The 12,327-nt window shown below is 31.9% G+C and overlaps 1 protein-coding gene across 1 annotated transcript; it reads right to left on the bottom strand.

The window, feature by feature from the left end:
* Nucleotides 1–200: 200 nt before the first annotated feature.
* On the bottom strand, nucleotides 201–11,751 carry LOC128166119 (uncharacterized). Its single transcript, XM_052831068.1, has 5 exons — nucleotides 11,593–11,751; nucleotides 10,275–10,328; nucleotides 6,357–6,416; nucleotides 4,736–4,806; nucleotides 201–649 (listed from the first exon to the last, which is right to left on the bottom strand). Exons 1-5 carry the CDS (start codon nucleotides 11,667–11,669, stop codon nucleotides 585–587), a joined length of 327 nt encoding a protein of 108 aa, XP_052687028.1. The 5' UTR covers nucleotides 11,670–11,751; the 3' UTR covers nucleotides 201–584.
* Nucleotides 11,752–12,327: the final 576 nt, after the last annotated feature.

Here is a 12,327-nt window from a genome sequence, read left to right as displayed (position 1 = left end):
TTACATGAATTACTAGTATGTGAATATTGAACTTCCAAACAATGTTGCCGATTATTTTAACACTTTCAGATGTGAAATGGTTCTATATATTTATTGAAAATAAACAACCAACAGGCATACACTCATTCAAAGGAACAGTTTCTATTACATGTGAAAAATAATTTTTTAATAACAATATTAATTCTAAAGACTGTTTCCGGCTGTTTAATAGAACTGAAGTGTTTAATTTGGTATACTAGAAACCTATGAGAATATTTATTACTGGAAAATCAATAAAATGTCTGATAGAGTAAATTGGTAAATTTAACTACAAGTCATTGTTTTGTTTTTTTTAAATAACAATTAGAGTTTGAGTAAATTAAATTCAAAAGTACAAATATTTTGTGAAAACTCCGGACACTTAATTGCTTTGTAATTGAACATCCAAAAAATCACATACATGTACAAAGCACAACAATGTTATGCTCGGGAATTCAATTCTAAATCTTTGGTTGTTGTAAATTGTAAACACGAGCAAAAGATGGCCGTATAATGTATTTGTAACTAGATTAATATTTTAACATTGCACCGGCAGTCAATAACTTTCACACGATCCATCTTTTGCGTTTCCCTTGAGAGGATTGTGATCCATTAAGACTTTTGAAGGCATCTGAAAAAAAGTAATTTTAATAAATATTACAAACAATGAAAAATGAGTTGCATACAGTAAAAAGAACTACATTGGATATATATATGATATTAGTTCTTGAAAAAAAGCCGTTTTACGCTATGAATGCGAAAATGGTGGGAAAAGGTAAACTTAATAATGTCATATTTTTAATTGTGGGCACTTTTATTAAAATAAAAAATATATAAAAACCTTAAATGTATATTTGTACAAATACAACAAAGAATTATTATAGTAAAATGACGATGTTCATTTTAGGGGACCATTTTAAGCTCAAACGATATATATGGTCATTTCTTTGGATTTTTAAAGCAATATGAGCTGTATTTTTTAGAAATTTATTTTGCTGCAAAAACCTGCTAGTATGATAAGTCTGCCTGTAACTTAAACTTTTATGATAAATAAGATTTTAAAAAATCATTAATTTTTGTCAGGAGAAAGATTTCCCTTATAAGGAATATATAGCAGATCAATTTTTGTACAGGACGACAATAATTCAATTTTGCTCCAATTAAGGCTTCTTAATTGCTTTTCCCACAAAAACAGAGCTAACAGAAATTTTTAAATTAATGATATTTTTTGTCATTTTAGTACAAAATAACATTTTATTCAAAAAAAAATTCAACATGAAAATTACAGCTCATATTGCTTAAAACATCTAAATTATTGTCAAAATTCGTTCGTACCATTAGAGATGCATTTGCACGATTTTAATTCGTTTGTACCATTAGAGATGCATTTGTACGATTTTAATTCGTTTGCACCATTAGAGATGCATCTGTACGATTTTAATTTGTTTGTACCATTGGAGATGCATTTAATTTTTACGATTTTTATTCGTTTGTACCATTAAAAAACCGTTTTAACGATTGAGAAATTATTTATACAAACTAATAAAAGAGGCCTACAGACCATTGGTCACCTGATTACCATAGCCCCCAAGTTGACATGGCAGAGGGTATCATTTTTGCAATTAAGGCTGTTAAAAATTAATTCTACGTTTAACATAACCCGCGCGCGTAGGTTTCGGCGAAATTGTCGTTTTGAAAAAAACGAACAAATCCGGATTTATAAACGTTGTAACGTTCCGGTTCGGGTTTTCATTTACTGACATAATTCTACATCCTGTATGAGAGAAAAACATGCTCAAAAACAGCATCGAAGTATTCATTTTTCATAATACGAAGAAAATGAGATTCTACGCCACTATCAAAGTTAAAAAAAAAATTTAAAAACGAAAAATGATGGTTCAGCACATGATTGAAGTTGACAGTATCTTACTTCAAGATTGTATGATGTCGGTTGTCAAGTCATAGAGCCAGTATTCAAACTAACAATATTTGATGTTAAATTTGACAGTTATGAATGTAATATCTTGAAATGAAAACCAAAGAAGAAATATATTTGAGCCCCAGCATTATATGCATAAAGTTAACATAATTTACTGATTAGAGTTCTCACATGATAAAGACTGCAAATCCCGTACATTTGAAATGTATCTACATTTAAAAAAACCCATTTTAATAAGGAATAATAATAGGAAAGAAGTGGAATACACTTGTAGGTTTGCAGTTATTTCAAGAACACTGTTTTAAGTTCTTAGTAGTAGGTACAGTGAATCTGACAACACAGCTCTGATATGTAATTTTTAAATGTGTCATTATGAAAATGTATGAAATAATGTCATTATTTTGATTGTAGATAACTTGCGAGTCACATGTGTTGATCAACTTTTTCCGCAAAAGGATATTTAAAGTTTTCCTTTGGTTTGCTACGTTTATGGTGATGAAAATTTATTGGATGTACCACTTGATCTGCTTTGCAAGTCACTACACTTCTCGTCCAGTATACATGATGTACTCACAGAAAGGACATAAACCCAAATTACACAAAAGAATTTGCTCGGAAAATGCAAGAATTAACATGGACTGAATCCTACCATATGTATTATATGGCAGTGTTGATGTATTGGTAACTGAATGGGTGACTTTCAATAAATACACATTTGTTTGAAATTTTTGTTTGTTTATTGTCTTCTTCCCTCCCTCGTAGGTTTTAGATTTTCATGTGATGTTAAACGTAGAATTAATTTTAAACAGCCTTAAGTTTCATATTGGAGTCTAAACCCTTATCTGCTGAAACTGCTAAGATTAACTACATGTTCACTTTACATCCATAATGGCTCCTCCCAAGGGCCCCACTGACCCAGGAATCAAAATTTTCACAATGTTTGTAGAGGGCCTCCTGGACAGGTATTAGATTTATGAGTTCATAATATCTTTACTATTGCTGAGGTTAAAAAGAAAATGTTTAAAGATTTCATACATTTTCATTTTAAGGCCAAATTTGTCCCGCCCTAGGGCTTGAACTCCAGATCATGGGGCCTTGAATTTCACAACTTTGGTAAAAGGCTTCACAAACATCACAACCAACCAATCAGTTTTTATCCCAACATGTGTGGGAGTAGGTACGATTTTCAGAAATAGTGCCTTTTTAGGCCTTTTTGGCCCTGCCCATAACAAGAAGATCATGGGCCACATTGTTCACCTGAGGAACAATATGTATGATGAAATTTGCTCACTGGAGTCATAATACAAACTATGTGGACAATGTGGTATAATACATGTAGATCCAGTAAAAATAAAAAATTATTTTTTTTACCGTTGATACTTTAATGGTAATAATCAAGATGATTTTATCAATGATTTTATAGCCATATCACATGTTGATCATTGCAATTCTCAAAATGATTATGAACAATTGTGTACATTTTGGATATAAACCTTCATCAAACTCTGAACCCCCCCCCCCCCCCCCCCTTGTAAGGCCTAAGAATCGTCCAGGGGCCAAAGTCTAAACAATTTTAAAGAAATAAGAAAATGTCAAAATAAATGGTTTCTAAATAAACAGATTTTCTCTTTTTATTCTTATGTTTTTTTGCCCCCCCCCCCCTTTACGTTGTGACCCAATCCTAACACCGAGGACCATGATTTGAAGAAACCTTGAGTCTACATGTATCCTACCTGCGGATGCTTCCACACAAGTTTCAGCTTTTCTGGCCAATATGTTTCCCTTTGATTCTCTTTGATTAAAGATTTTTCTATATATATTCGTATGAAAAAATTTGATCCTCATTGTGGCCCCACCCGACCCCTGGGGGTCATGATTTTAAGAACTTTGAATCAACACCACCTGAGGTTGCTTTTACATAAGTTTTAGTTTTCTGTCCGATAAGGTTTCAAGAACATTTTTAAAGATTTACTCTATATATTCGAAACACCCCCTCCCATTGCGGCCTTACCCTACCCCCGGGGGTCATGATTTTCACAACTTTGATTCTACACCACCAGAGGATGCTTTTACATAAGTTTCAGATTTCCCGGGTGAAAAGTCTCTGAAAGAAAGATTTTAAACGTTTTACTCTACATACATTTCCTAGGTAAAAGATAAACCCCTCATGTTGGCCCTACCTTACCCATGGGTGTCATGATTTTTAGAACTTTGAATTTACACTACCTGAGGATGCTTCCACACAAATTTCTCAAACATTTCCATTAATTCCTATTTTTTCCCCCTCGCAAAAAAGCGTGGTTCTTAATTTTTACAACTTTGAATTCCATTTACCTAAGGGTGCTTTGTGCCACGTTTTGTTGAAATTGGTCCAGTAGTTCTGGAGAAGATATTGAAAAAAGTTTACAGACGGACGACAGACAAAATGTGATCAGAAATGCTCATATGAGCTTTCAGCGTCAGGTCATTGACTTAAGCAAGTTTGACAGCTTATCAGAAATAATCTAATGATGCATTTGACTGGAAAATTTTCACATTAATAAACATTAACCTGTTTTACTTCTTGGTAAAATTTTAATGGTTTATCTTTTTTCCCGAGGGAAAGCAAATGTTTCAATAATAAAATAAAATTAATGTTCTGAGTTTCTACGCGTCATTTATGAATTTAAAAAAGATGTCATGGATGCCTACGTAATACATTCGAAGTTCTTTTACCGCACGTCGGAAAGGCCAGATAGGCTGAGATTGCATTGAAAATATGTTAGTTTCAATACATACCCAATTTCGTTTTTCTCGACGGTATATCTATGTTGAAAAGAAGACCTGATGGTATACCATTTCTTGATTTTCTGTAAAGTAGGGCGATTGTATTAAATAACAAGAGACACATGGATCTTAAGCAACAATATCCATAATAAAATCAGCTATTTGTCATTTACAAAATACTTGAACATGGTAGTAAAATAGATCCTGTATAAAAAATAACAATTTTTCAAGTTAATTGAGAGTTAAAACATTGAGGTCGTTTTGTTGCAGGATGGTTTTATACTAATATCACACATTAAGCGTTGCGTTTTCAGTAAGATCTTAAATAATTGTTTATTGAAATATTAAACTACATCAAACTCTGAAACCCCTGTAGGGTCCAAAAACTGTCCAGGGACAGACAGACGGACGCCAGACAAAAAGTGATCAGAAAAGCTGACTTGAAATTTCAACTCAGGTGAGCTGAATCATTCATTATTACCAGTGTGGGATAGTGAAATTCCACCGGAAAGACAAGATTCACGGTCTAGGACCAAACTCTGTTGAGTCCTGACCATGAATCTTGGCACCCAGGGAAATTACACTATACCATATGAGTATATAACGGATGATTATTTTCTCGCATTTTACATTAAAAAACGATGGCTGACAACCCTCTGTTATGAAGTTCAAAAGATTACTTTCGGTTTATCCCTCCGTGTGCTTTAAAAAGTGCAAGTCAAAATGATAGAATACAATAATTTCATCAACGAAAATATAATAAATTGTAATTCATTAAGCAAAACAATTACTGAATGGATAATCTCAATCAATCATTATGCGTTACTCTAGAGCAGACAGTGTCTGTTTACGTTTCAAAGCGGCGTAGTAATATACAATGTAAGACAAACAAATCTCTCACTGGACAAATCGATATCACCCTAGTAAGAATGCGAGAAGAAAAAAAAACCAATAATTAGGTACAAAATCTGTAAAAAGACTTTATTATCACCTTTCCAATGCATGTATTTATTTGATTAAATTTGGTCATTATGGTTCAGTATTTAAAGTGAAAATACAACGGTATAGGACGTGAACTAGAACAAGTAATTCATATTTTTTATTACTAAAATATACGAAGGTGATTGTATGAAATTCTAAAACATATATACTACCTTACGGAAAGCTATAGAGTACAATATTCTTTTTCTCTTACAAGAGCATTTCGACTTCCGATCGAAAAAAATTATGTTTTTGTTCATTTTTATTCTTTATAGATTTTGTCATCGTTGTTCTTAACAACAGATTATTCAAAATAACATTAGGTCAAGTTTAATTTTGGAAACAATCAAGCATTTTGTGACAGAATTGTGTGCCTTGGACGTAGAAAAATTCCAATTAATTATTTGCAGTTTCCAATTATTTGCAGTTTCGGTTCATATTCTTCGCAGATGTTTCCAAGAGAGGGGGGCATATGTGTTGTACGAAAATCTCTTGTTTCGTCAAAATTTGCAAAGTAATTCACCATTATAACAAGGGGTGCGCGCACGTCGAATGTTACGGTAAACAGGCTGTAAAGAACCAATGTACTACGTAAAATAACATTCATAGAATATTGAACACTGTCTTTCTATATTCTTTGCAAGAATTATACCGTTGCAAATCAGTCAGAAATTGATTAAGGTTGTTCAGTGGCATTGAAAACGATTCCTCTCTGAAATAAAAAAAAAAGGTTTGTGAAGAAGTAATAAAATATACCTTTATTTAATATTAAAGAAAACCCTTGATCGTATAAGGTTAAAAGGCCTCTGTTCATCATTACATAAGGCTAATTCCTTTTTAAATGAAACAAATGAAAAATAATGCACTCTTAAAACTATTTATTGAAGTTTTCACTGTAGAAACGGACTGGGGTAACGCACTTTACCCAAGTCCAATATGGCGAAATTTTTTCGCACAAGTTTTCACATTTTCCATGGTTGATTCTAAAAATTATTGCGCAGTATATTTTAGGCGGTATTAGTTTTAAATTGCTCGTAATTATAGAGATAACGTGAGCCGAAGATTTCCTCCAAGCTAGGGTAAAGCTGATGAAGCGATATTTTGCGATTAGGGTAAAGTATTTTCATGATTAGAGTAAAGTAACTTGTTTAATATTTAAATATTTACATAGCTTGACTTTGTAACTGCTTTCTCATAGTTTGACTTTGTAACTGTTTTAAACAATTATAGACTATTTTTTCGATATCCATCACTGCTTCTGTCGTTTTTAAAAGACGTCATACTGTTTGAACTAGATATATTTTTTAAGGTATCGGATGCATAATTGAGACTGAGGTCTCGGGAATTTCCGTTATGACCTCGGTAGATTACGGAGATTGGAATAAATTTTCAAAATGCATGTCGAAATATTTTTATATAACATGATAAACAGTAGAAATCAACAGTTTATGCATAAAGTAACGCTATTTGCTGTGGTATGAATTATTCTTTTTCCCACGGCGCATTTGTGTAACGATGACGTGAAGAAAAAAACCCATACTTTACAGAGTAAAGTTTGCGGTGCGTTTACGTATTCAAACATAATATAGGTCGTCATAATAATTGATTTCAAAGATTGTTTTTGCTGTGCATAATTTGAATTTGGATATTCGAGCGATTGCATGACTCTATTGTACATGTTTATTTTTCATCTACATTTATTATATTAACATATGAATTGTTATTCGAACGTTCGTTAAATTTCTTAGTATGGAAGAAACACATCACATCGTGCTTTTATTAGTATTTAGAAATATAACATATTTAACTTTTTTTTAACTACAGACCCTAGAATGTACTACTTACCACATACTTGCTAAACGGCGGTTCAACCGAAGCGCTTAACTGTTTTCACGAAACGCTGCACGCTTTGTCCGACACTAAACAGTTTGCAAACCGCTTTTGAAACTTAATTATTCACATTATTATTATTATTATTTTTAGGGGTGCCCATGTTGTAAATTTTGCTGGGTGGTAAAAATACGTTAATTTTTTATTTACACACCGAGAATAGAATTCATTATCAACAACATGACAGGAGATGCTATGCAATCAAATGATTATTTTTTTTATCATACTAACCGCGTAGAAGAATATTTTCCGAACATAAAACCAGAAAAAATTCAAATCTACTAGAAGATACGCATAACGAAATAAAAAATGAAGTTTCCGCAGTGTATCACTGCTTTATGATTTCCTTTTTTTTTTAATTCTAAACATTGTTATGGAAAGAACAAAATATATGATTTAGATTTCAGACCCAAAATCTGGCTGTATAACGGCGGATATTTTCAAGCTTAAATTTCTTGGACAAATATATTGTAACCATTGTAATTAAACATCTTGTTATTATCCGTTAAGAGGGTTGATAAGAGTAAATAATTCGCATTACATAGAATATGAAAAGAATATTTTTCATTATTTTGTTGTTGTTGAATTTTCTATTATTCCAAATGGTACTATACAGCCTTAAAATCAATTAAACCCAATGAAATCAAATACCCAAAATTTGATAAACAGGTTCTGGCAGTTAGCCGATGCCTGAGGTTATGTATGATAACTGTACCCAATCATGCGTTTTACAACATCACAGTGTCACTTATAGTTGATTCGGATTGCCTATGGAAGTCATTATGATAATTTGTTTACCATATAAAACATGTTGACGGATTGCGTATTCGAATATTGTACCGATACGGAAACGTTATGGGCATTCTTCATAGGCAGCCTCCGTCTCACAACTCTCTTATTATTTTGTTTGTTGAAAAAGAATACAAGTTTGCTTAAAGAAGTAATAGTACAGTGTTTATTGTTTTCTATGAGTTAAATGTTCGTACTGAATTCTCAATACCTGATGAAACGTTTTACACGGTTCTCGCACGCATTCCTCGTAAGGCTTTACGCGCCTGATGTGACCCGCATTCCACGACTTCGAATCGCTGTAATGGTAACAAATATTTCTTCGTGCAGACAGTTTGCTGTATAAAAGCTAAAAATTTAAATGTTTAACTCTCAAATTACAAGTTTTAATCGTAAAGTAATAGACAAAAATCGTTAGTGTACGTGATTGCGAGGAAGGGAGTTAAAATTGCGTGACTTCGACATGGTCATTGTAGAAAAGTGAAAAAACATGTTCATAGCGTTATAATTAATGAATTGAAATATGTTGGCAATCTTTATTTATTAGATATTAATCATGTATACATATGTCTTAGTCAAATAGCAATACGTGTAATTAAATAGTGTATTTTTCAGTGTTGTTGTGTATTACGCAATGGGTTATAGAGCTAGAAGAGTACGTTTGTAATCTACAAATATAGCCCCCTTATAAGATAAACCCAGAAAAGTATCTCTGAAGACATGTATGCTCTCTATAAGAAATTCCTTAAAGCGTTACCCTAATCACGTTTAAAGTTTTAAAAATCTTTACCCTAGTCATGAACTTGCTTTACACAGTCATAGTAAAAAAAATTCCCTGCCTTTTCGCTTTTGTAAGGAAAGATTCTGCAAATGTTTTGCAATGGTTTCGTTTATACACTTCAAATCGTGTAAAGTATATTTATTTCGTCATACTACATGTACCCCAACAAATGCTTAATCTTGTGTAAACAAATCGAAGCTTGCTTCCCTATCGCCATCTTTGACTAGGTTAAAGTGCGTTACCGTAGTCCGTTTCTACACAGTGTCATTGTAGTTTTATTTTTCACTTTAAAAAAACTAACAAATTGACATTTTTTTCGAATTCATTGCCTTTGATTATTATTTCAATGATTAACAAAAACATTCAAACTCTTACACAAATATTTAGATTTTCAGAATTTTATAAATACTACAAATAAATTAACTCTTTGCAAATTTGAATATTCATAAAGGGCAGTGTATATTATTAAATAAAAGAGGAAGATTTTGAACAACTGTTTTAAGATATATTCCAGTTCAAATCCTCTATCAATTTTCCAAACTCTACCTAGTGTTGATTCAATTTTACAAGAAACTGAACGATGATAACACTACACACACGTAACAATAATATTCTAAACTACTTATATTAGCTTGATCTGCTGATGTTAAATATATATTTGATATCAATGAAATAAAAAATTATGTATGTTTTTATTGTTTTTCTTCTGCATTGGTCATGTGTTTATAAAAAATAATGCGTCATAAATCCAATAGAAAAATATGCTAAATGATATTGACTTACAGATACAATTTTAACATTAATATGATAGTGCCACCAAACATGTTTAAACGGAACACATCAATGGAAAAAATATTCGCAATTTCATATCTTTTAAATCAAGTCTATTTTGTTTGTGCTTAATTCTTATCAAAAAGTTATGCCAATATAAATTGATTTTATTTGTTGTGATTTGAACACATTTAACTATTGGCATTAAGTTTTATAACAATCCAATATTGAAAAGTCAAGCCCTGAATAAAGAACATTTTAACACGTAGACTGCCATGTAAACGAGTGAGTGATAAAACAACTTAACAATGTAGTAAGACATGCAGGACAACGCTTTACCTTTGCAAGACGGTTTCCAGTGGAAGCTTGTTGAAGAATTCCGAGTCATATTGCCTACAATGATAAGGGTAATAACCAGCTTGTGTTTAACTAACATAATGTGCACTTGATGCCGTATTTGACTGCATTTTACTTTCAACACAATATCACATATTGGTATATTAAAATACAATAATACTTTACAATATATTTTCCTCAAGAGGTTTTTGTAACACCTAAAAAATAAAGTTTGTTTTAAATGTGAATGAAAAAAGGCGAAGCGCATCGGGACGGGTCTTGAAAAAAAAGATTATTGTATTCCAAAAAAACCTCTCAAAACATCGTATTCATAGCCAAGTTCCGCTGGATTTTCAAGTACTACAAATCAATACTTCGCATATATACATATTATGTGTCTTTCTTCACAGAAAGAATTATAAAAATGATAGAGGTCAATTTAATGCACACGGACACCTCTGAACTTAAACATGTGACGACGTTTACCCCCCCCCCCCCCCCCCCCGCCCTAAAAAAACCTCTCAAAATACTTGCATTAGTGTACCTGCTCGAACCTTTGGTATTTCAAAACGAGTAAGATGATGTATGTAAACTAGAAATGAATTTTAACTCATCAGTTATTGTCGTGAAATTAATTAAAAATAATCATTTTTGATAAACCAGCCCCCCCCCCTTTCTTTCAAAGTAGGATTTTATTTGAAATATTAACCGTTAGAAATTATAGTTAAATTTGACCTGAAGAACAATATAATATAAAAAAAAAGATGCTATGACCACGCACTACACCACTTCCGGTTTGATATATGATGCACGTATATGTGAATAAGGTTTGACATTTAACACAATAGATGGTGCTTAAATGAAGATTTCATTTATTCATTTGAAACAATAAAACACATACAGACTACAGTCAAAAGCCGAAAGTTTAATTTTTCACTCAGCTGCTCAGCTGCAGCGAAAAGAAATTTTACCTCATATAATCAACATCAGTTTAGATTTTCATCTGCCTGCTTCTCCATATGTCAAACCAGTTACTTTTTAATTTCAAAAATTGATTTTAAATAATAGTTTAAGAAAAAAAAAACCACAATTAAGAAAAAAAAATATGACAAAAAGATGTACACAAAAATAAAATAAAATACAAAGCTCTTTTTGAGGGTAAAAAATTATTTACCGCACTTGCGCGGGCTTTTATTTCTAGTTTGTAATGTAAAATAAAAAGAAAACATCGTTAATTTTAGCTGTTAGGTATCCCAGAAATAGTAATATTTATTTAAAGTTTTTGCATTAGCATTAGTGAAATGATAATGTATGTACTTACAAATCCGGCAAGACCTTGCAGATTCCTGATGACAAAACACAGGCAAATGTCAAAGCTATATAGATTAGTTTTGTCATCTTTTCTGAAAATAAATGTGACAAAAGATGTTTGTGAAACACTTATGCCTACCTCCCTCCCTTGGATATACATTATAGAGTGCACAAGCCTTTATTACAGGCAGTGTACATTATAGGTAAAATAATGGAATTGATATTAAAATAACCTTTCGAACTTAAAGGGGCGTGGTCACGATTCGGGTCAAATTTTATTTTCTGCTTTTATTTTACACTATGCTTTAGGAATGCATTTCAAATAATCATATGAAATTTGAGTCAGACATAGAGCCATAAGCAAGATACAGAGCTCACAATCCTTGTAAACAAGACTCGTGTCCTGTTTTTGTTAACATACGTTCAATACACCAGTAAAATATCTTTTTCAAGCAGCTTTTGTCTATCTTGTTATTCATTTTAAGCATAAATAAAACAGTTCTTAACATACAACACGTTCACTATAGGGCTAAAACTGAAATTATCACTTCAACATTCAAAATCTAAACAAAAACTTTGTTTTCACATCAAAATAGTGTAAGCTATGTAACTCGCATATAACTCATCGAAAGACCCTCAAGTTTTGGTTGCCTATTCAAAATGTCTTACTGAAGCATTGTAAACATTCAATTCAGAAAAATAGTTTTTGACCAAAGTCGTGACCATGCCCCTTTAAAATCAATGG

This window comes from Crassostrea angulata, chromosome 1 (genome assembly GCF_025612915.1).
Source record: "Crassostrea angulata isolate pt1a10 chromosome 1, ASM2561291v2, whole genome shotgun sequence".
Lineage (NCBI taxonomy): Eukaryota > Metazoa > Mollusca > Bivalvia > Ostreida > Ostreidae > Magallana > Magallana angulata.
Note: the sequence above shows the minus strand (reverse complement) of the source record. Positions and strands in the feature narration are given on the sequence as shown.

Excerpts from the sequence above, each read along its gene's own strand:
- LOC128166119 (XM_052831068.1), bottom strand. The coding sequence starts at position 11,669 with ATGACAAAACTAATCTATATAGCTTTGACATTTGCCTGTGTTTTGTCA. Across the intron at positions 6,417-10,274 it reads CTGGAAACCGTCTTGCAAAG|AGAGGAATCGTTTTCAATGC; the intron begins GTAAAGCGTTGT and ends TTTTTATTTCAG. Across the intron at positions 4,807-6,356 it reads TTTCTGACTGATTTGCAACG|AAAATCAAGAAATGGTATAC; the intron begins GTATAATTCTTG and ends CCTACTTTACAG.